Here is a 27,787-nt window from a genome sequence, read left to right as displayed (position 1 = left end):
ACACCTAAGAATTTAAATAGAATAACATCAGACCGTTTAGTGGTCAAGAGAAATTCTACAAGTCAAAAGGTTAAACTCTAGCTGGCATCTTTAGAGGTCCAAGTTTCCCATTGAAAGCTCCACATCCAAACCCAAGTACTATATGGGTAAATGATTAAACCACTCTGACTTGACTTATACAGGTACTCCTTTTTATTTTACCCGTGCCACCAGCAGACAGTTATATTTAGCTTAGGAGAGCCCCCTAGTTATGGATTATTGAAGATTGCACTTCTAACCACTCCAGTTAGGAATCTCTCTCCAAAGTTTACTGAGCTTAATCAGATCATCTGGAGATAGCAAGAATAAAATGTTAAAGGCATCTTATGCTAAATGAGTTTGATCCAAATAATTTTGCATTGATAACACTGCTCCCCTGTTTCTTGATCTTGGTGTGCTATGTGTCGGGCATAGTTACTTAGCAGTGTTATTTATTTAGATTTGTCTAAATGTAGTAAAGGTATTTTCGCAGCCTTAACCGTTCCTTCATGGAAAACAAAGGAAAAAGTGACTGGTTCAGTTTAGTTAGTAAGGCAGTCTCTGTGAGAAGTGCCTGAAGTTTAAGGGTTTAGAAGTGCTTGTGTTGGACGGAATAGTTGCTGACATCACAGTGTTTGGTTACAAGTGAGGGGTGGGGATTTCATACCATAGTGTACATTACACTCATCACATTTACCCAAGTTGTTTGTACTTCCATCTACTAAAGCTTAGTGTTAATTGTGTTACAGAAATTTTCCCTAAGCTTGGTAGTTAATCATAAGTTAATATAATTTTAATGCTACTTCATGTAAGGGCATGTACATATTTTCCTAATCTTCCAGTTACTTTTTTTTTCTTCTTTTTTAGCTTAGATCTGATGATTTTGCTCTCAGACAAACTATGTGTCCTGTATAATGTGTTCAGATGTATTACTCTACAGGTTACATATTGTGTATTACCAAAAATATTTTCGTATAGTATAGGTATACAGAATAAATATCCGTAACGTGGAAGTACAATGTTGCTACTGTTGTACTTACTGCATAACAGTAATTGACATGGAAGAACAGTGTCAGAAGTTAAGCCTAGATTAGAGGATACATTATTCCAGACTTCAGTGATGTGCAAGGAATAGTTTGGCAAACAGTTAGAGTGGGTGACTTTTTCCTTGTGATTCAGGGAGTCTGAATGTGTAGCACAGGCTTCTTAACAATACCCACATCCATCAGTATTGGTGGATCCTATTTAATATATATCGTTATAATACAGCACAGTATTCATCATATGATCATCTACAGTTCGTCACCCATATTTCCTCTTAAAGATGGGGTGAGATAATATTGTATAGCTTACATAACTGCAAATATTCAGTTTATGTTATTAGTACTTGGCAATAGATCACTTAGGTACAGATATCCTCATAACACTTTCAATACTGGACATTAATACTTCCTAATTTCAGTGTCTAGCAGTGTCCTTAAATTGACCAGTGCAGCCATTCAAACCTTTACAAAGAAACTAGGAGTTGTATGGCAAGGAATAGTTGTGGTTGTACTAGACTGTACAAATAGTATCTTTGTGCTCTAGTGTCATATTCTCATCATTTTAAGGGGGCTGTCTAGCACCTCTTCCCTTGCAACTTACTTGAAAAACTTATCTTAATATTCTCTTGTATGGTATCAAAATATTGATAATACCAACACAGATCGCCTAAATAACATGTAAGAGAATATTAACATGTTATGTACAAAAACTGTATAGAAATAAACTGGATAGGAAGATATGCTAGGGACCCAACTAATTGATGACAATAAGGGCCCAGTGTCAGTTGCTTAGATGTAGCCCTGTCCCATCATACTCATGCTTCCACCCATGGGGTGTACATGAGGGATACCTAGATGGCCTTGTGGCTCCATCTGCAGAAGGTTGCTGGCTTGACGCTTTCGTTCCTTAGCTTCAAATGTCTCCTGGAAAGCAGGTTATGTGTTAGGAAATATCATCATTCATCATCATCATCGTCATCACTTAGTATCACACTCATAATGGGATGGATAGGGTCCAGAAATGTGAGCATATGTAAGACTTGGTCACCTAATAGCTGCTATCTTCTGCAGGTCTTTACATTAAAACTTCGCCCCATGTTTTCTTGGACCAACCCTTTGGAACACTGTCTTCAGCATTCATATCCATAATCCTCCTTGCCAGTTAACCAGTTCCATTCTCTCCACATGTCCGTACCATTTCAGGTATCCCATTCACATCACCATTACACTCTAACAAACTGTTTCCTCAGTGCTGTGGTAGTAAATACAGTCACTTCAGTTACCATAATCATAGCTTCTGATGGTGGTTCAGAAATATTAAAAACTTATAGTAACTATAGCTGACCAGTGAATACTGAATATCAGTAGTTTACACTAACAGCTTCCAGTATTATGGAAAGCACCTCTGTTATACGTCTATAGTATGATGATGGACCCGCTGAAGAGTAGTCTTAACAAAATATACCTTCTTGACAACTCAGTCCCACAAAACACCCCTCTTCCTCATGTAATAATCTTTGTTCCTTCTGTTCATTCTTTGGTTTGCCTCCCATTTTTATTTTAACCACCCTCTCTTAGATTACCATCTAGACTGTATGACAGTATTCACCAGAATGTAATACAAAGCTTGGATTATATCAGTTGATGTCATTAGCTAGGATACTGCAGCCAGTAACGTGACAGTAGGGCTGTATTCTTGTTGACTTAGGAAATTTCAAAACACTATTTATCCGTATATTTTGCACATTACACTTTAATATCTTTTGATATGTCTTTGACAAAACCTTTGTTGAAGGTGAAAAGATAAAGTAACTCACAAGTGAGTACAGTATTGGTGGTAGGTGTTCTTGACCATCATCCACTCACATGACGTAGTGCTTCCTACTTCTTCCTTCATCTTTATCGTTCATTCTCTGTGTCTACCCTCCTCTCTTCCTATTTCTCCCATCTTTCCTGTCACGTTTTAGTACTCGTCTTCCCTTGTCAGGTGTCTTTACATTGAATGGTGTGCTTTGTGGTTTCCAGTAAGCCATGAAACCATTTTATACTGCTGGGTGGTAAACACATAACGAAACCATACTTGTTCCTTGTGTGTCAACAAATGGGTTTTGTGTAAGGTTAATGCCCCTCCCCACATAACAACTACCTTAGAGACAAATGTCCAGCCCTTATGGGATTATGGTGTCTGGTCATAGGTAGATAGAATAGTTTTTTTATTATTATTATTATTATAACAGAACAGAGGAAGGAAAAACAAATGAATAAAGAAAAAATAATCCATACACCTGATTACAGGTGTCCTCCATTCATAATATATCTGTAACAATTGGACTTGAACAGCCATGTGTTGAAGTCTCGGGGGAGACAGCTCTGCGGAAGCAAGTTCCAATGAGATGCAGTTCAGGGAATAAAAGAATTCTGATAGGCAGAAGTTCTGCAATATGGCAGTGTTACAATCCAGGCATGAGCACTACCAGATGCCTGTGTAGTACAGGGGAAGGCATGGAGGGGTGGCACAATGGATGCAACTTCATCTCAGCATTTGCCATAAAAGTATCTGTAAAGTAATGCAAGGGAGGCAACATTCCTTCTTACTTGTAGGGGAGGTAGTTCATTTGTAATAGTGGGGTTATTAATAATTCTAACAGCTTTGCTCTAGATTTTGTCTAGTTGTTTTACCGCAACCTCTCCACGTCCATTCCACACGGGTGAGCAATATTCCAGCTAAGAGTGCACATTACTCTTGTGAATTATAGCTAACTGCTCGTCAGTGAGGAAGTTACAGACTGTACAATAGTCCAAGTTTCTTTGAAGCGGTTTTAGCAAGTGATCTAACATGGGAGGTGCAGCTGAGGGCATTGTTGAGTGAAACACCGAGAATTTCAATACTTTCAAAGATAGGAATTTTGCAGTAGTAGCAGAAAGTAATATAGGAATCGGGCAATATCTGTCTACCCTGGGGGTAGGGTTTTTTTTCAAGAATACTCCCCCAGTATCCCTGCTTGTCGTAAAAGGCGACTAAAAGGGTTGGCGGAGGGTTAGTGCCCCTCCCCGGAAAACAACTAACTAAAAAAACAAACAATAAGCCTCGGACAAGGACTGACCAAACGTTGACGACCAAGGACCGGACAAAGGACATTGCAATTGGAATGTGGAATGTAAGAGGAGCAAATGATGAGGTGAAAGAGAGAGAGATTGTCCAGGTGCTTGAGGATGTGAAAGTGGATGTATGTGGAATAACTGAAACAAAATGGTGAGGAGAAAGTGTGAGAGAATGGGAGTATGGATGGGGTATATGTGCAGGAGTCAGTGAGAATGAGAGGGCAAAGGAAGGAGTATGTATAGTTGTGAGTAAAAGATGGAAGAGGAGCATAAGACAGTATGGATCAGTTGGATCAAGGATTGTGTGGGTAAAGTTGAAAGTTGGAATACAAATGTGGGCGATTGTGTGTGTATGCGCCAACGCAAGATCGTGCTAGAAGAGTGAGAGAAGAGTTCTGGACAAATGTAGAAGTGTGCATGGAAAAGTTTGGAAGGAATGAGAGAGTGTTTTTGATTGGTGATATGAATGGTAAAGTTGGGAATGTGAAGGTGGATGGAATAGTTGGTGAGTGGGGTGTGCCTGCTGAGATAGATGAGAATGGGAGTGCGTTAGTGGACATTTGTGCTGGGAGGGGGTTGGTGATAGCCAATACCCTCTTCAGGCATAAAATGATCCATAGGTATACATGGCGAGTGATGAGAAGGGTGGGTGGTGAACTGAGTGAAAGGAAGGCAATGATTGATTATGTGTGTGTGGATGAAAGGATGCGAAGATGTATATTGGATGCAAGAGTTTATAGAGGTTGGGGGAGTGGACTTTCTGACCACTACTTGGTGGTGGCCAGAATTAAAGTTCAAGTAAGATGGAGGAATAGAAGAAGGGAAAGACGAGAGGAAGGAGTAGTTGCAAGGAGAGTGGAAAGGTTACAAGAGGATGAGAAAAAGGCAGAGTATAAGAGAGAAGTGGAGGAACGATTGGGCAAATATGAATTGGAGCAGATGGGAGACATGGACGGTGTGTGTAGAATATTTACAGAAGAAATATGTGCAGCATGTGATGTGGTGTGTGGAAGGAAGAGAAGACGGATGGGGGGTGCAAGGAACAGCATGGTGGACTGAAGAGGTGAAACGGGCTGTGGCACAAAAGAAGAAAGCATACAATGAATGGATGAGAAATAGGGGCGTGGAAGAAGTTGAGAGGCAGAAGAGAGAGTTATATGTAGAAAGAAAGAGGTGAAAAGATTAGTAAGAGAGAGTAAGAAGAGAGTGGATGAGGAATTTGGAAGGAATTTGAGTGTAAAGTGGAGGGACTGTAAGAAAATGTTCTGGAAAGAGGTGAAAAGAGTAAGACAGGGTGGAAGTGAAGTTAGCAGGGGAGTGAAAGATAAAAATGGTAGATTATTAGTGGAGAAGGGAGAAAAAGTGAGCAGATGGAGAGAACACTTTAAGGAATTGTTGAACGTGGAGGATGGAAGTAATGCGAGTATAAGTGGCTGGGGAATGGCTGGGAGAAGGAGGGAGGTGAGAAGACAAGAAGAAATCAGTAGGATAGAAGTTGTGGAAGCAATGAAGAAAGTTAAATCAGGGAAAGCCCCAGGAATTGATCGAGTGTGTGGTGAAATGCTGAAGCATGGGGGAGAGATAGTAGTAGAATGGATGTGGAAGATGTGCAGATTGGCCTGGGAGGAAGGTAGAGTCCCGGAGGATTGGAAGTCAGGTATAATTATTCCCTTGTACAAAGGAAAAGGGGAAAAAGAAGTGTGTGGTAATCATAGGGACATTTGTCTTCTTAGTATAATAGGAAAAGTGTATGGTAGGATACTTATAGACAGAGTTAGAGAAAGAACAGAGAAATTAGTTGGAGAAGAACAGGGAGGCTTTAGGAAGGGAAGAGGTTGTGTAGATCAGATATTCATTCTCAGAACTTTAGTGGAAAAGTTTCTAGAGAAGGGAAAGAAGTTGTATGCGGCTTTCATGGATTTGGAGAAAGCATATGACAGGGTGGATAGACTAGGATTGTGGAAAGCGTTAAGAATATATGGAGTAGATGGGAAGTTGTTGAATGCTGTGAAGAGTATGTACGATGGTGCGAAGGCTGCAGTGCGTGTGGATGGTGAACTAAGTAAATTTTTCTCTTTGAAAGTTAGGTTGAAACAGGGATGTGTCATGTCTCCATGGTTGTTCAATCTGTACATGGATGGGGTAATAAAAGAGGTACAAGGTAGGGTAGTGGATGTTGGAGTGGCCCTGGTGAGAGAGGATAGTGTTTGGAAACTCCCTGTACTGTTGTTTGCAGATGATGCTGTGTTGTTGAGTGAAGACAAAGGGGAGCTGCAAGGCTTGGTGGATGAGTTTGAGAGAGTGTGTAAGAAACGGAATCTAAAGGTGAATGTAGGGAAGAGTAAAGTGATGGTCTTTGAGAGAGGTGAAGTCAGTGAATGTACAGCGAGGTTGGATGGTGAGGAATTGGGAAATGTGAGTACGATTAAGTACTTGGGTAGTGTGATGAGTAAGGATGGAGGTTTGGAGGGTGAAGTGCTTGAAAGGGTACAGCAGGGAAGAAAGGTTGCTGGTTCTTTGAAAGCAGTGATAAGAAGCATGGAAGTGAAAAAGTTACTACATGACAGTATTGTGATACCAACTCTAACGTACGGAAGTGAAGCTTGGACGTTGTTGGAAGGACACAAGTCAAGAGTGAGAGCCGTGGAAATGAGTTATTTAAGAGGAGCCTGTGGAGTCACATGGAGAGACAGGCTAACGAATGAGGATATAAAGGAGCGTTGTGGTGTTGATGTGGATGTGATAGGAAGCGTTATGAGGAACACACTGAGGTGGTTTGGCCATGTGGAGAGGATGGAGGGTGAAAGACTGACAAAGAGAGTGTATGTGAGTGAGGTGGAGGGGGAAAGAGGGAGGGGGAGGCCGAGGATGAGATGGAGAGATGGGGTGGAGAGGTATATGAGAGAGAGAGGTGTGAGTTGGGAGCAGGGGAGTGAAATGGCGGGGGACAGGGCGACTTGGAGGTGATTTGTTTGTGGCCACCCCAAACAGGATTGAGGCGTCTGGCAATAGATAGATAGATAGATAGTAAATTGCATATACAGTATTTAGTTTTCCTAGCATTAAAAGAGACAGTGTTATTGTGGCCCCATTCAGTGATCTTATACTGTATAAGTCTTGACTTAAGGAGACTGCTGTACTGAATTGTAAGTTAGAGATATTAAACTTTGTGAATGGGTGTTTAAGTATGAATGAACTGTGAAGTGACGAGTTATCTACATATGAATGGATGGGATTATGGGTGACATAAGAGATCATTAACATGAATTAGAAATAGGGTTGGAGCCAAAACTGATCCTTGTGGCATGCCAGCATTAATTGAGTGGAAATTGGAATCTACATTGCATACTTCTAATCTTATCTTTCTGTCACTGTGATATGAGGAAATCAGAGGAACAAAAAATGATAGGCCATAGCAAGGGCATTTGGATGGCAGGGAGTGGCGCCACACTCTGTTAAATAAGCAAAAATAAACCACTAAGGAAAAAATGCTTTGAAATTTTCTTTCACAATGGGGATATGGCACATTTAGACTCACATGTAGCAGTGTGAAGCCAGCGAAGGCATGAATCCCTCCAGCAACCACTGCAAATGCGTAAGACCATGACAGGTAGTTGAAGTTGGGGTTGAGGAGCCAGTCACGCGACCAACACATCACTCCAAACACCAGAACCGCAAAGAAAATACCCACCACTGTTGGCATAAAGCAGTGTCTCAGACTACATATACTGAAAGTGATATGGTAATGTGGGATAATACTGGACTGTGGAGGTATACTGAGCTAAAAAAAAAAAAAAAAAAAAAAAAAAAAAAAAAAAAATCTGAAAATAGAGAAAATTATTAATATTTTATTCCTGTTAGTACTGAGAAAATAAATAACTAACAGTGTTTCATATCCACAGTTCATTACTCCTTCCTATGTTGATCAGACTAGCTTGCCACATCTGTTTGGGTTGCTGTAGTCCTTCACATATGGAGATGGTATGGTACAAGATGACAGTGCCAGATTAAGCATTCATTTCTCAAATGTTCACAATGTAACTGTTATTATATTTTATGGCAAACCTAGGAAGTTTTTTAGTGCATGCCAAGTATTTTAGCTTACCAGTGACAGCCTGGCACAGGAAGCAAAATGCAGTGAGGTGCCATTCGTAGCGCATGATGGTTTGCATGGGCCAGCGCACCAGGATGAGGCTCACAGTCACTAGGGTCGTTACGCTTGCCAAAAGTGCAATTGTCATGAATGTCTGCACTGCCATAAACCATGCTGAAAAAAGCTGACAGCTTAGTTACCAAAGAAAAATAGCAAAATTAGTTTACTAGGTATAATTTGCAAACGTAATAGCTTTTGTTGATTTTTGTTTAACGGGAACAGTAGTTTAAACTCAGCCTAACTATCTATCTGTCTGTTGCCAGATGCCTTAATCCCTTCAGGGGTGGCCACAAACAAACCCTGTCCCCTGCCATTTCACTGCCCTGCTCCCAGCTCACACTCCCTCTCTCTCACATACCTCTTCACTCCGTCCCTCCATCTCATCCTTGGCCTCCCTCTCCTCCTCACTCACATACACTTGCCTCGCCAGTCTCTTGCTCTCCATCCTCTCCATATGGCCAAACCATCCTAGTGCATTTCTCCTAATGCTTTCTATCACATCCACATCCACACCACAGCACTCCTTCATGTCCTTATTTCTCTGTCTGTCTGTCTCTCTCTCTCCCTGCATGTGACTCCATGTGCATCTCTCAAATAACTCATTTCCACTGTCCTCACTCCTGTGTCCCTCCAACATAAGTCCAAGCTTCACTTCCATACGCTAGAGTTGGTATCACAGTACTGTCATGCAGCGACTGTTTTTTGGGGGGTGCTTATATCCCTGTTTCTTATTACTACTTTCAAAGAACCAGCAGCCTTTCTCCCTTGTTGTACCCTTTCAAACTTTTCACCCTCTAAACTTCCATCCTTACTCATCACACTACCCAAGTACAGTACTTAAATGCACCCACATTTTCCATTTCCTCTTCATCCAACCTCACTGTACATTCAGTGACTTCATTTCTTTCGAAGACCATAACTTTACTCTTCCCTACATTCACCTTTAGATTCCATTTCTTACACACATTCCCGTGCTCATTCACCAAGCCTTGCTGCTCCCCTTTGTCTTCACTTAGCAGCACAGTATCATCTGCAAACAGCAAAACAGGGAGTTTCCTAACACTGCCATCTCATTAGGGCTGCTCCAACATTCACTGCCCTCCCTTGTATCTCTTTTATAAGCCCATCGTTGTACAGATTGCACAACCATGGAGACATGACACATCCCTGTTTCAGTCCAAGATAAAATGGTAGATTGCCAGTGGAGAAGGGAGAATAAGTGAGCAGCTAGAGAGAACACTTTAAGGAATTGTTGAACATAGAGAATGAAAGTAATGCGAGTATAGGTGGCTGGGGAATGGCTAGGAGGAGGGATGTGAGAAGAGAGGAAGAAATCGGTAGGATGAAAGTTGTGGAAGCAATGAAGAAAGTTAAAATAGGGAAAACCCCAGGAATTGATGGAGTGTGTGGTAAAATGCTGAAGCATGGGGGAGAGAGAGAGTAGTAGACTGGATGTGAAAGATGTGCAGATTTCCCTGGGAGGAAGGTAGAGTCCCGGAGGATTGGAAGTCGGGTTTAATCATTCCCCTGTACAAAGGAGAAAAGGAAAAGAAAGTGTGTGGTAGTCATAGGGGCATTTGTCTTCTTTGTGTACTAGGAGAAGTATATGGTAGATATTGACAGAGTTAGGGAAATAACAGGAATTAGTTCGAGAAGAATAGGGAGGTTTAATGTAGGTCAGATATTCATTCGTAGGTCTTTAGTGGAAAAGTTTCTAGAGAAGGGAAACAGGTTGTATGTGGCCTTCATGGATTTGGAGAAAGCATATGACAGCGTGAATAGACAAGAATGTGGAAAGTATTAAGAATATATGAGTAAATGGGAAGTTTCTGAATGCCGTGAAGAGTATGTATGAGGGTGCTAAGGCTGTAGTGTGAGTGGACAGTGAATTGAGTGAATTTTTCAATTTGAAGGCTGGATTGAAACCTAAATGTCATTATCATCATTGTAACAGGAACCTACTCCTATTTAAAAGAGGAACAGTCAATCCCATATTACCCATTTTTGAGGTGTAGGAGCCTTCATCCAGGCTACCATAGTCCGATCAACTACATGATTGATACCAGTAAACATCCAGTCATCTCTTAAGGATTGAGTGTGCACATGGCTAGACCAAACTCCAGCTGGGGTCCTCTAACCACTCAATCACCAGACCCTATTTCCCACCAAAAAATAGCACCAAAAAGCATGATTCATGACTGTATTGGACACCCCAGCAAGCTGCACATCCTTCCATACTGTTTGTGGTTCTGCTTTGCCTAATACAGGCTGCATATTAAGTTTGGGATAAAGCATGGTAGCAACCAATCTCATACTACCTTCTCTGGAGCGTAGGGGCCTGAGGCTAGGTTAGGTTACTGTAGTCCAGAGCATGTAAGGGTGGGTGACTGACTTATTCCCATGGTAGCATTGTATATGATTAAAAAAATTTGGCTGCATCTAGGATTCTTTTCTGACATGAGATCTCTATCACAGATGTCAGGAATGTGTGTTAAAAATATATCAGCTTTATCCATACCCCTGATATGACAGACTGGAAGAAAATGGCTGCCAATCATTAGGGTTATAGGTAGCTGTGGAATTTTAATAGACAGTGCTTCAGTAATGTACTGTGACGATTACTGGTACGTCTCATTTTTTATCAGGCTACCACCAGATAATGTAACTCGGCTTTGGTAAGATTTTAGCAGTGGATGTATTAAGAGGGGTTATATTTGACCCAGCCAAGTTGAAAAGTATCTCCAAAGCTGAGTGAAATTGTCAGGAGGTAGTAAGAATAAAATATTAATGACATCCTCAGATTGAATGTTACAATACAATCGTCAATTTGTTTTTACCTAGCAAAACGGCCAGCCCAACAGATTGAATACAAAGTTGAGATTGCATGAAATTTGAGGAGCTGTACTTATGAGACAGGAATGAGTCTCCTTGGGAAATAGTCAGATGAACCCTCCAATCCAATTACACATGACTATCAGCTGAGGAAGGGTCAGGGATTTTCATCAGGTTAAAACAAATGCGCAGTAGTAAAAAGTGTATAAAAAGATGACGTATGATGCAAATTTACTGTACAGTGATTGTCAAGTGCCAGTATAAGATCTTACCAGGCAGCATCCATTGCCATATAATTCTGTATTCGTCAGAGAAGATGTAATTACAGCCGGTGAATTTGTAGTCATACTGGTAGTAGGGATATCTGAAGCCATTAAAACAAAACTCCCACAGGCCCATGTTCTTGAATTCACTGTAGGTGTATGAGTAGGACTGGAGCCAGTATGGGCTGAAAAGAAAGAAGGTGGTGCATTAATTTGTGTTTCCAGAATAGTTATTGTCATCATTATCATTTACAGTACATCATCATAATCATTGTATCTCTGTATCTCTCACTAATTACTGAGATGGGAAGGATCAAGAAGCTTGAAGTTGGTATTACATCATCATCATCATCATCATTATCATAGGACACTTCTTAAAATGTAAATTGAGGGTGAAAAAGAGTGTGAAACTAAGAGGGATGAGGGTAGAAAAATATTAAAAATGAATGAAGTAGAAAGCATCTGTCTATCTCTATCTATAACCCGACGCCCTAATCCCGCAAAGGGTGGCCGCAGACAAAACGCCTCCAAGTCACTCTGTCACCCACCATTTGACTCCCCTCCCCCCAACTCACCCCCCCCTCCCTCATATACCTCTCAACTCCATCCCTCCACCTCATCCTCGGTCTACCCCTCCCTCTCCCTCCCTCCACCTCACCTACATACACCCTCTTAGTCAGTCTTTCATTCTCCATTCTCTCCACATGTCCAGACCACCTCAGTGTATTTCTCCTGATCTTTTCAACCACAGCAGATGAAATGAATATTTTGAAAGTCTGGCAAATGAGAGTGATGAGAGCAGAGCAGGTGGTAAGCATGGTTGGTTAATCTGGTTTTGAATGAAGAGAGAAACTAATTACTTATCTCTTAGTACCAGCAGAGTAGTTAATTGTTATGTACAGTATGTACCTTATATTGCATTATACTTTTACTAACCTGGTAAATGAGATCACAAAGAAGATGGTTGCCACAAATGTGATGATGCCAGCATTGACCATTGCCGCTGAAAAGAGAATCAGTTGTTAACATAGCAAAATGTAAGGTTGAACATACAGTATATGACCGTACAACATTAACCCTCCGACTGATTAAAACACATGTAAACACTTCAGTATATGAGATATTCTGCTTGATCTAAGTAAATTCGCTTGATGTTAGCGAGGATGAAATAGTAAAGTGATCGTGGTGTTGAAAGAATTAAAATTACTTATGTCCTTGTCATGAATATAATCGTGCTATGAGTGTACAAATATGTAACAAAAATCGTCCACAGTGAAGGAGTTAGTGAATGTTCATTGTAAAGTTTGAATATTGCTGTTTGAAATTCTCTCTCTCTCTCTCTCTCTCTCTCTCTCTCTCTCTCTCTCTCTCTCTCTCTCTCTCTCTCTCACTTTTCCTCATTTTACTTCTTATGACATTCTTTTCCCCCTTTTCCACCTCTCCACTCTCGTTTCCTCTTCCATTTCCATTCTATTCCTCCTCCTCCTCACTTCCTCCCTAGCCACCCAGATTCCCACAAATTGCCTACCATTTCTAGATTATTCCTTTCATTTTCTCTCGTTTCTTACCACAGTCCATCCCCAACCTTCTCCATCCCATTCTCCATCAGGTTCTTCTCACCTTCTCCCCACTCTGACATTCCCCCATCTCCTCCCCTTTCTACCTTCGTCTTTCGTCCACTCTGTCCCAGCACAAGCCCCTCATACTTTCCCATCCCCATCTCAGTCATATTCATCCCTCAATTCCTCGCTCTTTAACTGAAACTCCCATGTCCATTAACATATAAATCCCTCCCCTCCTCCCCTTCCCCTCCTAACCTCATCTTCCGTCCGTCCCACCACCTTTTCCTCCAGACCTACTTCCCCTTTACCCTGCCATTTTCCATCTTCCCCCACCCCCTCCTCTAACCTCCTACCTTCCCCCCACTTCATGCCCTCCTGTTAACATCCCACTCCCTTCCCTTCCTCTCTCCCAGCCTCTTACCTTCCTTCCCTCCCTCCCCAACCTCCTCCACTCTCCCTTCCCTTCATTCACATTCATTCTCATAACCTACATGCTTTACATTCATTCACTGTTCTCAGCCTTGAAGTTCCTCCCCTTCCTCTCTCTCTCTCTCTCTCTCTCTCTCTCTCTCTCTCTCTCTCTCTCTCATACAAACCAAACAAACGGAAGAGAATTTGGATGAATGTATGGGAAATTAAAAAAGGGAAAATGAATAATAAGAGAGAGAGAGAGAGAGGGTCATATCCCATAACGTGAGAGCCCCAACACGATCACGAAACACACACACACACACACACACACACACACACACACACACACACACACACACACACACACACACACACACACACACACACACACACACACACACACACACACACAGTTACCGTACCGCGTATAATCACTGAGTTAATTAGTCATGGAAATATAAGCAAGATCCCAGGGTACTGTGTGGGGAAAGAGAAAAAAAGTCAAAGAAAAACATGGGAGTTGTTAATGCTTATTTTTAACCGCGTGTATGTAGCGTGTGTGTGTGTGTGTGTGTGTGTGTGTGTGTGTGTGTGTGTGTTTAATTTATACAGGCGACTATATTCTTTTGGACAGCCTTCCCCCCAGGTACTGAGCGAGCTGATACGTCATAATGAATACAGTTTATTCATCGAACAGTTACTTTCTAAAACACAGATGTTAAATATTTTACTAATTATACTAACCACAAACTCCTTGCTCATGTATCTATCTGTTTTACCAATGGTCGTGTGGGAAATAGCTACGTTTAGGTTCTTCGGGTATCGGTATGCAACGTGTATTAATTATAATTACCCTTCCTGGCCGTTGAAAACACACACACACACACACACACACACACACACACACACACACACACACACACACACACACACACACACACACACACACACACACACACACACACACACACACTAAAATTGGAGCGGTAGGTTCCAGAAATTGAATGATGAACAGTACCCAGTGAAATACAGTAAGTCACACAAATCCATGCACTCATTATTCAAGTCGAAATTCTATGCGCTCTCTCTCTCTCTCTCTCTCTCTCTCTCTCTCTCTCTCTCTCTCTCTCTCTCTCTCTCTCTCTCTCTAATATACATTAATTACTTGATTTTCTGTCATCCATAGACTTATCGGTATTTGTGTGGGGGATAAGAGAGAGCTAGGGAGTGACTGTAACTATTTTTTTTTTTTTTATAGCCCAAATCATCCACTTTATTTTCACATTGCCTCCCATTTATTCTCACTTATAAAATATATGTATCGGGTAACTGATAATCATGCTGAATATTTGAAGGCTTTACTTATTGATAGACCTCGGTGATAGGATGGAGTAGGATAACCGAATATCTCACTTTTTCCCATTTTTACTACTCACTTTTTCTCACATTCTTTTACACACTTTCCCATCACTTTCACACACTCACTTTTTCTCATTCTTTCACACTTTCTAAATTCGTTACACACTTTTTCTCATTTTCTTTCTGACTCACTTCTTCTGACATTCACACTATTTCTGAGTCTTCCACACTTTTTTTTTTTTCACTCTTACTTTTTCTCAGTCTTTCACACTCGCTTTCTTTTACATTCACACTCTCACTCAAATTAGCAAATACGTGAACTAATAAAAATGATGTTAATTACTTGCTGGCCTGACGTATCCATAGACCTTCTCGAGGATGGGAGGAGGGAAGTAGGAGGAGGTGAATCTGCTCTCCACTCCTGAATACATACTGGTTCCCGCCACCGATGCCATCACGCTGATATTGTGCACACTTTTCACACTTCTGATATGGTCACGCTTCTCACACTTAGATTTTAGGGTGATAGTGGTCTGTGAGGAGTTGTCTCACTTCACACTTCGGTTTTAGGGTGATTGTGGTCTGTGAGGGCTTGGTCACACTTCACACTTAGGTTGTAGGGTGTTTTTTAAGCGCCCTTTTCTGTTCTCACGACTCACACTTCGATTTTAGAGTGGAAATTTTCTTTAACGCTGCACACTTTTCTTCCTCGTGAGTAGGATTTATCGTCACGCCTCGCATTTAGGTTGTAGTGAGGTTTATACGGCTATTTCGTTTTTATTTACTTATTTTTTGAGTGTATTTGCCACTAGCACAACCGGTAATATTCTTGGATCATTGAGCTGCTGTTCAGGGCGATGATAAACACAGCTCCTTGGTTTCGTCTATTGTAACCTTCGATTTTAGATATTTCTTACACCACACGCGGCTGTTACTCGGTTCCGCGGCTGTTTCTTACCCTTCCGCCTTCATTCGCAGGGTGACAGTGTTGCACGTTTTCGATTTCTTGCCTTGCACACTTCACTTACAGGATAGGTGATTTCACACACTTCAGCATCTAACGCTTCACAAATTTCACCCTTCGGCATGTAACACTTCACAGACTTCGCTCTTCAGCATCTAACACTTCACAGACTTCACTCCTCGGCTTCTAGCACTTCACAAACTTCACCCTTCAGCTTCTAACGCTACACACTGCTTTTGCTCAATTTTAGGGTGACTGCTCACTCTTGACACTTGGATTTAGGGTGATGTTGATTCAGATCCTTGGTTTCTGGCATCGTATTGCACACTGATTGTCGGTTGACTTCGCCACGTAGTGCCAGCCACACTCAGACACACATACCCATTCACTTAGCCATCTCACACTACACTTCACTCTGCTTCTCACACTTAACACTTCGACCCTGTACACATAAGCATCAAACACCGTTCTACGATACACCTTTTGGTTAATATTTACATACTGTTCCACTTGTACTCCACATTTAAGTCTCTCACACTAGTCCCACACACTTCACTAGTGATGTTTAATCTTGCTCTTCTCACTTAGTACTGGGTGGCCTCTCACACTGCACTCTGACAGTAGGAAGGTTCTGTACACACATAGTTCTCCGTTTGGGGCAACATACTTTCATTTCTGTCTACACGTCTTTAATTTCAGGATTGTCTCATCTCAGACTTTGTTAGGATGAGTTTATACACACTCCACATATACTGATTGGGTGTAGGGTAACCACTTATTACACACCACCGCACACACTTGTTGGTAACCTCTCACATTACACACTACACAGGTGACCCACTATTGCACTCTACACAGTATCTTACACACTTGTTGGGCAACCTCTCACTACACACTACACAGACACGTTGTTCACTGGGAGCCTCGAACACTGCACACTTAAACCGTGGGGTGGCTGCTGACTACACACTCCGGTTGGCTGGTCATATTGCACACTAGCTATAGGTTGGTTCTTTACACATTTTGATTTTATGTAGGGTGACTTTACTACACACACTAACACCCTTCGATTTCAAGATGGCTTTTCATACTATAATCACATTGTGCAGTATATAGGTGGCATTGCTAGACACACTTTCGGCTAGCTTCACACTGCACACTTATGTATTGGGATACATCTCACATTACACACTAGCTCGTTCAGTTGCCTCCACACTACGTATATTAGAGGATTACTTTTCACACTACACACTTTCGTATTTAATCGTTTCTCACTCTAAACACACTGTTCGGTTAAGTTGTCCTCACACCACACACTTATTGCAGGTTTCACACTACACGCTCTAATATTGTGTTAGTAAGCCTTTCTACAAATTTCACTACAGTGAGCAATGCACACTTCTGCCATTACTACACACTACTGGGTCTTTGTTGTCACACTACACACTCCATTATTGGATCGCAGTGGGCTTTGTTCTACACCCTTCTTTTCAGTGGACTATACACACTTCTATCACCATTTCACACTACTGAATCTTTGGTTAAAATGTCGTTTCCATGTGTTAAGTGGAAGCACCATACTTAGCACCAGTCCATCTGTCTATTGTATCTCTGAGCTCCATTTATTACTACTGTATTTACTGTTCTAGCACCAATAAATCTCTCTGCAATTGAAAGATGTACGTCAGGATCGATAATATAATAGTTTAAGACAGTCAGTTTGCACAAAAAGTTCATTTCTACAATATTAACTAACACGTAGATCCTTCACATTTGTCAGAGCATCATATATAAGATCTGTATTTGATTTTCATGGAGGATATTTGATATTTAGGGTCAGAGGGGGAAAATGCATCTGTACAATATTAACACATAGATCCTTCACATTTATCAGAGCATTATGTACAAGACTATTATGCCAGTATATGAATGTTAAGTATTATGTATTTTAATGTAACTCGAATGTTGTAAATGGCAGTAGGAATTTGAATGCTATCCAAAGTTACGAAAGTTACGATGTGTTATACTTGAGTCGCGAGTTGAATGTCAGTGGTTTTGTAATCACACTGGGAGTTACAACAGGTAATTTGAGTATGTCTGGAATTTTACATCCCCCAGAAGTTGTAATTGATGTGATTTTTTTTTTTTTTTGCAGACTCGAGCTATATCAGAAACCTTTGCACAATCGAGTCACAGGAGCTTATGTAGGCGCCATCCGGAATTTAAATGCGGCCAGAAAGCTGTCTCACTATATTTGTTTTGGAAGACTAGAGTTATTTTGATCTAATATAAACTTAAGAGACGTATTAATCTCAACTGTTCATTATATATCAGAAACTTCGCCACATTTGAGGAGTAGACTTTGAACGGCAATCGGAATTTTAATGCCGCCAGAAGCTGTGATTGACTATGGTTCTTTTTGGAGACTTGGATTTATTTCATCCATTGAAAACTAGACACATATTAATTTCAACGGGTCTTTGTGTTGGCAACGGCGAATATAGCTGGGTGGAGTGGTAAAAAGTATGACAGGGTGTGTTATGGCGTTGAATCATCCGGTGCTGTGCTGGCCGCCTCTGCCACCACCGCCACTGTGTGCATGGCAGTATGGCTCTGTACGAACACTAACAGTCACCACACTACCACCACGCTTGCGCCACACCACCACACTCGCGCCGCAGTAGTCCAGGGGAAGGTTGAAGCGGCTATGGTTGGGTAATTCACAAAAATCTAAGCACTTCCCATGCCGACGGGTACCCCACTACACAGCGCGACTCCCTCCCTAAGGCTCCCTTTCCCCCCGCCTGCCTGGCCGATGTAAACACCTCACGTTCACGTCCGCACTCCACACACAGACACACACACCTCTCTCACCCGCGCCATTTCCCCCCCATTGGATTTTACCCGTTACTTACTTGATGGCGGCGTTGGTTTGATACTTTTGAGGGAATCCCATGACTGTCCATTCTGTAAGATGCCCACCGAGCTTCTCCATGAGCGTTTATCATCCATGGTTCCCTGTGAGGTGGTCTCTGGGGCTGCCTGCTCCCTTCCCCCGCGTCACAACAACCACACCTACCCCGCTTCTCCCAACTGCTTCGCCACTCTCAGATATCCCATCTTTCCCGCAACCATTTCTCAGTATATATACACGTTTTCTCTCTTTCCAACCCTAATATTGATGTTGTAATTTGTTTTTATCACCGTATTTAACTTGTATCGTAGTTTCGTGGCCATCATGGAAGCCGAAGTCATTGCCAGCGCTCACCAGGTGACGGGTATCGGATATCTTTCGCAGGTAGATCGGCGACGTTGCCACATCTGAGTGTATTTAGTTTCGCTAAAGCTTTGAAGGACTGTAATAATCGTTATCCTTTAGCGCGTTTATCCTGTAAACTGATTTAATTACGATAACTCAGTGTGTCGAGAACATCCAGGTGATAATTATTCATGGCATTTTACTTACAATTCCATTAATACAGAGGGTCATAAAAACTAAGGATGTGATTCAATGCGCAAGCAATTTTTTATTTTTTTAATTCCCTCCCACAGACATTATAATCTGGCTCATGAAAATAACATCCCTTGAGTGCTCCTAAATCATCAGTTTAACCCACTTCTTATTTCCCATGATATCGTGAAGTTTGGTAGGATCCTAGCAGAAACGAGAGAGAGAGAGAGAGAGAGAGAGAGAGACAGACAGACAGACAGACAGACACAAACAGAGACAGACAGACAGATGGAGGGCGGGGAATATCACCGGGTTCATGGGATTAGTTTTGAAGATGAATGCTTATTACAAACCATTTTCATTGCGGTACGGACTAGTTCACAAAAGTACTGCTTAATTTCTGTTGGTGATCGTAACCGTGGACAGCAGAAGGCGAGCAGGCAAGCAAGCATGTGACGTAGTGTGTGTTGTTTGTCCTGGCAGTTTTTATGCTTATGTAGAATAAATGCCGTGGCCTGGAGTGGGTCTTGGTGGTGTCCATGTGTGTGTGTGTGTGTCTGTCTGTCTGTTTGTCTGTGTGTGTGTGTGTGTGTGTGTGTGTGTGTGTGTGTGTGTGTGTGTGTGTGTGAGAGAGAGAGAGAGAGACCCCATTTATATTCAGGCACACGTAGTCATGAAGGGATGATGAAAGCTCTCTCTCTCTCTCTCTCTCTCTCTCTCTCTCTCTCTCTCAAGCTGAATAAAATCGTGCGGAGACACCATGAATAAATTACAGTGTAAGTCATAGGACTGAATGGGATAAGGAGCACCTTGTATAAGAGATTAGTCTCCTTTAATCCTTTCACACCGTGGACTTAATTCATTTTCATTATAGCTAACTGTAGGCGATTTCGTCAGATTATAAAGAGCCTATTTAGAAGAGACTAGATACAATGTCCCTTAGCTAACTCCTCACCTCATTCTAGTAGTTCAGTTACTCTTTTAGGAGCTGGCTACCACGGTCCAACCGGCCTACTTCTTTTATCCTCTATTCTTATGTTCAGACCGAGGACGATGGCACGTTTTTCACTTATTCAATTTTATTCGTTCTGCTTTCAGGTGATTTTATTCAGCTTGAGAGAAACCCTGTGTTTTGGTAGTTAACATACCGATTTCTAGAATTTCCCTTAACTGAGTGAAATCGTCTGCCGTTAGGAGGAAAGAAAGCATGAAACCGTAGCAAGAAAGTGATTGAATGGATAATTAAATAAATACATAGTTAGCTATAGATAACTGAAAAATCATTTACATTTAAAAGTAATCAGGGTATTTGAGAACGCCATGTAGGCTACTTAATTACTTGTTCTAGTTGACCTTTAGTGTGGTATAGGCTTTTCGTTTTTCCTGTTCCTGGATTTTACACATTCCATTTATTAGCTGTAGATATGCTGGTGGTGATGATGGTAATGACATATATATGTGTGTGTGTGTGTGTGTGTGTGTGTGTGTGTGTGTGTGTATGTATGTATATCGTCATAACCATCATCACCAGTAGGAAATGAGAGGTTGAAGACGATGATAGTGATGATGAATGATGATTATGGTGGTGGTGGTGGTGGTATTAGGTTGATAATGATGGAATGATGATGATGTGGTTAGGATGATCATGATTGTGATTGGATGAAGAGGCGAATTATAGTTGTGAGTAAGGTGGGGAAAGGAAAATGATATAGGACTATGATGATGCTGATGATGAAGATGGTAGCTGGTGTGAAAAGAAGCATGAGATTAGACCAAACCGCGTGGAACTTCCTGCTTGTGTCATCTGTACTTTTCCGCCCATCCTCCCTTCACCACTGCCACCTGCCTTACACCTGTCAGTTGCTCCCCCCCTCCTCCTACTCCTTCTCCTACCTCACGCACCCCTTTGCCTCGCCCACAGTCCCACACACACACTCACACACCCCTGCCTCTTCCCTCTTGTGCCTCACACCCACATCGCTGACTCATCGCTGCTACTCACGCACGTACTTGCCTCATACTTGCCTCATCCCATCATGTCTCACTCCCCCCTCCCCTTTCCTTACACACATTCAGTTGCGTTCCTCGGCCTTACTCTCACCTCACCTTTATCCACCTGTGTCACTCTTCCTTCATCCATTTCATTTTACATCCAACTGTTTCACCCTCTCTGTGTCATGCATACCTCTTCCTTAATCTCACATCACTTTTTTACCCCCCTCCCCATACCCATATACTCACTGCCTCTGCATCTTCTTTCTTCATTCCCACATGCCGTCTCTCCCAGCCTTTACACAGCAGTCATTTCCTTTCTTCATTGCCACATGCCGTCTCTCCCAAGCTCCACACAGCAGCCATTTCCCCCCTTCATCCCCCACATGCCGCCTCTCCATTATGTCTCCCTCCATCTCCCTCACCTGCATGTACTCGTCTCGCTCAAACTCCTGCCTCATACATACCTATTTCCCTCTATTTTTCATCACATCTCCACCTCCCTCACCCCCACATACAGTCTACCCCTCTTGCCTTACCCCATTTCTCTCACCTACGTCGTTTTGGACACTCATTCCTTCCTACCATGCTATCCTGCCGTAGATTCACACAGTAATTACCTTGTCCTAGCCTACCATGTTACATATTGTCTCTAAAGGACCACTACATTTTTTGCTGCTTGGTCTCCTTTGTAGTCCTCTCTATGCTGACGCTGCCTCACCCCCACACTTCCTTCACCCCCTTACCAGTACCACGCCGTCTCACCACTTTCTCACGTCCTTTCCCCTGCCTCACCACTTTCTCACTTCCTTTCCCTTGCCTCACCACTTTCTCACTTCCTTTCCCTTGCCTCACCACTTTATCACTTCCTTTCCCCTGCCTCACCACTTTATCACTTCCTTTCCCCTGCCTCACCACTTTATCACTTCCTTTCCCCTGCCTCACCACTTTCATTCACACCCTCATCTCCCTCACCCCTAATCCCCCGTGGCTCCCTCACCTTCATTGTCCTCATCATATTCCCCCTTTCACTCTTGGTAGCCGCTCATTCTTCCCCCACCCTCACCCCCACCCTTCCCTCAGTTACCTCTTACCCCACTCCTGCTACACACGCCTCCCCCTCCCCGTCAACACATGCACACTCACACACACTTGCTACCTCCCTTCTCACTCACACTCGCTTATTACATTTCGTTCCTTGCCTGCATGACACACTCACTCTCTCTCTCTCTCTCTCTCTCTCTCTCTCTCTCTCTCTCTCTCTCTCTCTCTCTCTCTCTCTCTCTCACACACACACACACACACACACACACACACACACACACACACACACACACACACGTTCATACATAAAACTGCCTCACACATTCACACATCCCCCTTTCCTCTCACACATCCCCTCCCCGCTTCCCCCTCACATCCTTCCTGGTTTCCCTCACCTGCCTGAATTAAGAGACTTCCGGCAAAGCACACAGGTAAACCACAAAGCATCACTCCTCCTCCTTCTCCTCCTCCTCTAGGAGCGGCTGTGTCCGTCTGCCTTTCCCTAACCATTTTCGGACTTGAAGTGCTTCGTTCCCTTAGACCTCATCAAATCACACCACACCGCATCACACAACAGCACAACACAAGACATAAGAAAACAAATCACATACTATCCTCTCACACCACATCACACAACTCAACACAAAGCACCACATCATACCACACAACACAAAGCACCATACCATATCACACCACACCCTCCCACACTGCATCACAAAGAATCACCCTCCCACACCACATGATACGCAATAACCGAGGGGAACAGAGTCTCCCACCTGAAGTACTTTTGCAGTCGATTTTATTCGCCTAGGGGAGACATCTTGGTGGCAAAGGCGTGTGTGGATATTGTTTCTAACGCCTCTCACTACTAGTAATTATTCTTGTGCTGGAATAAATCGTGGGATGGTATGGAAATTAATGAAAACCATTGTACAGAAGGGATTGACAGGAAATGAGTAAAAGAAGCAGAACGCCACCCTTCAACCGACTAAAAATGTCAGACATGATGTGTGCAAGTCCCGCCCCTCCATTTTAATATTTGGGGCGGTATTGTGGACAGAAAAAAAAGTTATGTGGTTTTCATGTAATTAGTGAGTTTTTATTTCAGGATTGTCAACACATTTTACCAGAGATTCTGAAGGGGGAAGAGTATTGTCATCAGTACGATTTGACTTTGTTTACTGGTGTTTTCACACCTTTGTGCTGCATATATTCATATACGTACGGTGTATAATATGAATTATACGGACTGTATAATGTTCGTCTGTGTGCGGGCTCTTGACTTTTGAAGGTCTTGACACTCTTGACCATACTGTATCTAGGCCAGGTTCGAATATCTATAGATCAAGGACATTGGACGGAAAAATACTCCACAGACAAACGGTTTTTCCCCATCTCGGAGACGCCTCCTTTTTTTTTTTTTTTTTTTTTTTTTTTTTTTTTTTTTTTGAGGGGTTGTATAATTATATGTGCGTTTTTTTTTTTTTTGTTGTTGAGAGGGGGGTTGTATAATTATATGTGCGGTATGTATTTCCTGTCAGTGTATAACTGTTTGTTTTTGTATGTTTTGTCTTTTTTGGTAACGGAACAGGCCTGCATTAACAGCTTCATATGAGAGGGGTTTTGTCCATAGTTGAGTGAATTTGTCTGACCGTTTGCAAGATTAGATATCTTCGAGGTGCATGCGTTGTTTCAGTCTTGGCTGCGTGTTTCTCGTATCACACTTATCATTATATACTGGATATCTCAAATGGAGGCATTGTATTGTTAGAGGATCCTTGGTGGCTTGGTGGTATCGTGTTTGTCTCCTGAACCGCATGTGCACCGAGTTTAGGCGTCGATACCCAGGCCATGGCGGACATTAAGGGTGACCTTTCATATGTTTGCTTTTGTTCGCACTCAGTTTGTTCACACACACACACACACACACACACACACACACACACACACACACACACACACACACAGCCATTACAGCACCTCCACACTTTCCCATTAGTCCCAATCACAACAAACACCCCTTCTTCATTCAGACTCTCCCTCCGTAGAGAAGATCAAGTCATGCAGGGAATAGAGACTGTTATGTTTACTGTGAATGTAATATCGTCAGCGTGAATGATGAATGCATGGATGTAGGGCTCATTTTACTTGTTTTTACTCCTCTTTTGTTTTCTTGTTCCTGAATACTCTCTGCACCTCGTTTATATCAGCGGAAAGTATCGCTAGAAATGATGATGAAAATACTAATTACGATATAGAGCCTGATGTAGCTGAATCGTATTATTATTATTATTATTTATTTTTTATTATTATTATTATTATTATTATTATTTCATTGTCATCATCATGGATAATTGTTGTTACGTCCTCTCATAAATTGGCCCAGTTGATGTTCTTGTTTATAGTGGTTTTCCAAGAATTTCAGAGCCTTATATAATAGTGAGTGAGCGGATGTATGGCCCATTTCACTAAGTTCTGGGGCTGTTGTCATTTCCTGCTCCTAAATCCAGCACACTCACTTTTAACGTATATTTGAACATGCATAATTTTGAGAGTTGGGATGCGATACAATTCTTAGAGTTTAAAGTAATTATTCCCCCTGCTGGTATTATTATTTGCTGTTACGAGATTTGTATTATTAGGTACCACATTTTTGTCTCATAATTTTTGCGAAATAATCTGCCTATAGTTTTCTCTCCCCCTTTCTCTCTCTCTCTCTCTCTCTCTCTCTCTCTCTCTCTCTCTCTTTTTTTACAGTCATCATAGCGTCCCTGGTTATGATATTTTTTTTTTCTCCGCACAGTCCTCGTGATATTTCGTTCTTTGTTTATAGTTTTGTTCAGTTATTGATGTTAATGTTTTTGCCTCATTTTTAAGATCTGTTGCATTGTGCAGTTATCCTAGTGTGTGTGTGTGTGTGTGTGTGTGTGTGTGTGTGTGTGTGTGTGTGTGTGTGTGTGTTTTATGATGTGGGAAGCAGCTGTGGGAAGGAGGGTCGTTGACTGTTATGTGAGGCGGATGTGGCGGAAGTGGTGCCAGGAAGTGTCAGAGAGAGAGAGAGAGAGAGAGTGTGTGTGTGTGTGTGTGTGTGTGTGTGTGTGTGTGTGTGTAAATGCCGTGGGAAAGAAAAGTCAGAAGTTTAAATTTAAGGAAGCTTACGGTTTGTGTGTGTGTGTGTGTGTGTATATATATATATATATATATATATATATATATATATATATATATATATACACACACATACACATATACTTGTTTGTTTCGTAAAAGGACACTTAGTACAGGGTGGTACATATATAACGCACCTCTTACACTGACGGGCGGCTTCTCGTGTATTGCGGCGTTAGCAGTGTCTCCCTTGCATCATTAAATCATTTCCTACCCCCCACTGCCACACTGATGCCCACACCAGCAGACTGAGTGGTCCATACAACACGTAAGATACCCGACATCTGTTGGCTTCTGTACATTCGGGATCACGTCTTTTAATTCACTATCGAAACTTGAAAAGATCTAGGTAAATTAATTAGTGAGTCAAACAGACGGAAATTCAGTTCATTAATTCTGAAATCCAGTCTCAGGCGCGCACACACACACACACACACACACACACACACACACACACACACACACACACACACACACACACACACACACACACACACTCTCTCTCTCTCTCTCTCTCTCTCTCTCTCTCTCTCTCTCTCTCAAGAAATGGATTACTGACTGCCACCGTACTTTTAAAGAGCTGTGAAGATGACGCGTGTTTAGTACTTACAGTGTTGTTCAAAAATTTTAAGTATTGGTAGGCTGTGTGGATGGTGTCATTACTTTTAGCTCGTTAAAGTCTCCTTCATTAGAGAAAGAGAGAGAGTCAACTATCACAGTGGTCTTACCGTTTATCAGCAAGTATTACACTGGCACAAAAAAGCAAGAGAGCACACACACACACACACACACACACACACACACACACACACACACACACACACACACACACACACACACACACACACACACACACACACACACACACACACACACACACACACACAAGAAAAAAAAAACATATAGGCGACAAAAACATAACATCTTAAAGAAAACGTTTATTGTTGCGATCCCTCCATTTTACACCTAAGAAAAATAGACATCACCTTGAGGCCTGGAAGGGATGGGGGGACAATTCTCAGGCCAGCTTGTACAGAGTCCGAGGCTCAGATTGGCACGTAGGGAGTAGTAACGTCAGAGAAATGAGGACCCTATATTCGCTAGCTTAGATTTCGTGACTCCTGTTTCTCTGCGATTTATTTTGCCTGCTGGCTTGAGGGTGTTGCAGAATAAATCGCTGAGGAAGAGTTGTTAAGAAGTCTAAACCCCAAACCAGTGATAATAAGGTCCTGAGACATGTCGAGAAAACAAACGGTCATATATTGTGATAGCGAAAGTTTTCTGCAGAACCTCGGGAAATATTTGAGCTGAGCAGCATCGTTGAACCTTGATATTCACACAGATCTAGGGTTGCTAATTCAGTAGTTCTTTCACCTTAACCTGGCCCAAATTTTCATCCTTTTGCAACTTATTTCACGTAGCTCAGTGGCAGAATAAGACAGTACCACGGCTCTTCATCCTTTCCATAGCACTTCTTCATTACCAGCATCATAATCTAGCGTTAATTCATCTCAACATTCAAAAGGGAGAGATGGTAATTTTAGGCCAGGTCAGAGTAAATGGGGTATAGTTTCAGTTTCTAAGACATCATAAAATACCTTAATTGATCCCACAGCTCTAGGTAATCACTGAAGGTCCATGGTAGTTAAGTAGAAGTAGAACAAAAGCTTTAGTGATCAGCCGAGAGTAAAGGGTTTTCTAGAAGTCATTAATTTCATATACTAATGTTCGCCCCAATTCCCTAAAAGTTGTCTGGAGATTTTTGATTAGGTAATACTATCATAATATATTTTGAACTCGTTACATAACTTCTTAAGGGGTAACATGGGACTGGATTTACTTGAATATTGATACTAGAAAACTTTCATGCTTAGCGCTGTTACAAAAAACTATAAAAATAATGTTGAAGATTCAGTCTGATCACACCTTGGACGGATGAGTTTAAATACTGAGGGACGGAGCTCTCGAGGTACTTCACAACACCTCAAACTACAAGTTATAGTACAAAAAATGCCTTAGTAACTACATCAGGGTCTTAAATATGTACACAAGTTACTTAAAGAGCAAGATAGGTAGTATTAAAACTGACTTTAAGGAACAAAAAAGGCGTGATGCTTGAAAGAACGATCCGAGATTGATAAACACTGCAGCCTATCTCAAACAAGAACTTCGTAAAAATATCCATGACTAAACAAACTTAAAATTAAGGCACTGGTAATGTTCTATACTACGAAGTCTAGGAATTTTTGCATGCCATACTAATATTTATATTCGGTTAGAGTGGGTGTGTTAATGTATAAAGATAGTGATTTCGTATTCCAAGCATTACAGACATATGCCCTGTTATGTCAGCCATGGATTTTTCAGTAGGCTATAGTAATTATTAGAGCAACAACTAGTGCATTTCTTTCAGAATAAATCACAC

General features: G+C 41.8%; 2 protein-coding genes across 3 annotated transcripts in view; one reads left to right on the top strand and one right to left on the bottom strand.

The window, feature by feature from the left end:
* Positions 1-27,787, top strand: part of LOC145411424 (uncharacterized) — a 532,564-nt gene that overhangs the window by 477,681 nt on the left and 27,096 nt on the right. The gene's annotated exons all lie outside the window — the stretch shown is intronic.
* On the bottom strand, positions 1,818-18,726 carry pck (Claudin superfamily protein pickel). Of its 2 annotated transcripts, none has more exons than XM_080281399.1 (6): positions 18,623-18,726; positions 12,348-12,414; positions 11,421-11,596; positions 8,269-8,430; positions 7,702-7,856; positions 1,818-1,985 (listed from the first exon to the last, which is right to left on the bottom strand). In XM_080281399.1, exons 1-6 carry the CDS (start codon positions 18,717-18,719, stop codon positions 1,851-1,853), a joined length of 792 nt encoding a protein of 263 aa, XP_080137525.1. In that variant the 5' UTR covers positions 18,720-18,726; the 3' UTR covers positions 1,818-1,850. The 2 variants fall into 2 exon arrangements, with proteins under 2 accessions (XP_080137525.1, XP_080137524.1); XM_080281398.1 differs by lacking the exon at positions 18,623-18,726 and adding an exon at positions 15,087-15,198.

This window comes from Coenobita brevimanus, chromosome 89 (assembly GCF_032717465.1).
Source record: "Coenobita brevimanus isolate Jiangsu-jjx chromosome 89, ASM3271746v2, whole genome shotgun sequence".
Taxonomy (NCBI): domain Eukaryota; kingdom Metazoa; phylum Arthropoda; class Malacostraca; order Decapoda; family Coenobitidae; genus Coenobita; species Coenobita brevimanus.
The sequence above is the reverse complement of the archived record's forward strand: the minus strand, read 5'-3'. Positions and strand labels throughout refer to the sequence as shown.

Bases quoted from the DNA above. Each gene is read 5' to 3' on its own strand.
- pck (XM_080281398.1), bottom strand. From the start codon at position 15,198: ATGGCATCGGTGGCGGGAACCAGTATGTATTCAGGAGTGGAGAGCAGA. The intron at 12,415-15,086 runs GTAATTAACATC...TTCTCTTTTCAG, and splicing joins TGGATACGTCAGGCCAGCAA to CGGCAATGGTCAATGCTGGC. The intron at 1,986-7,701 runs GTGAGTCTAAAT...CCTGCTTTCCAG, and splicing joins CTGGCTTCACACTGCTACAT to GAGACATTTGAAGCTAAGGA.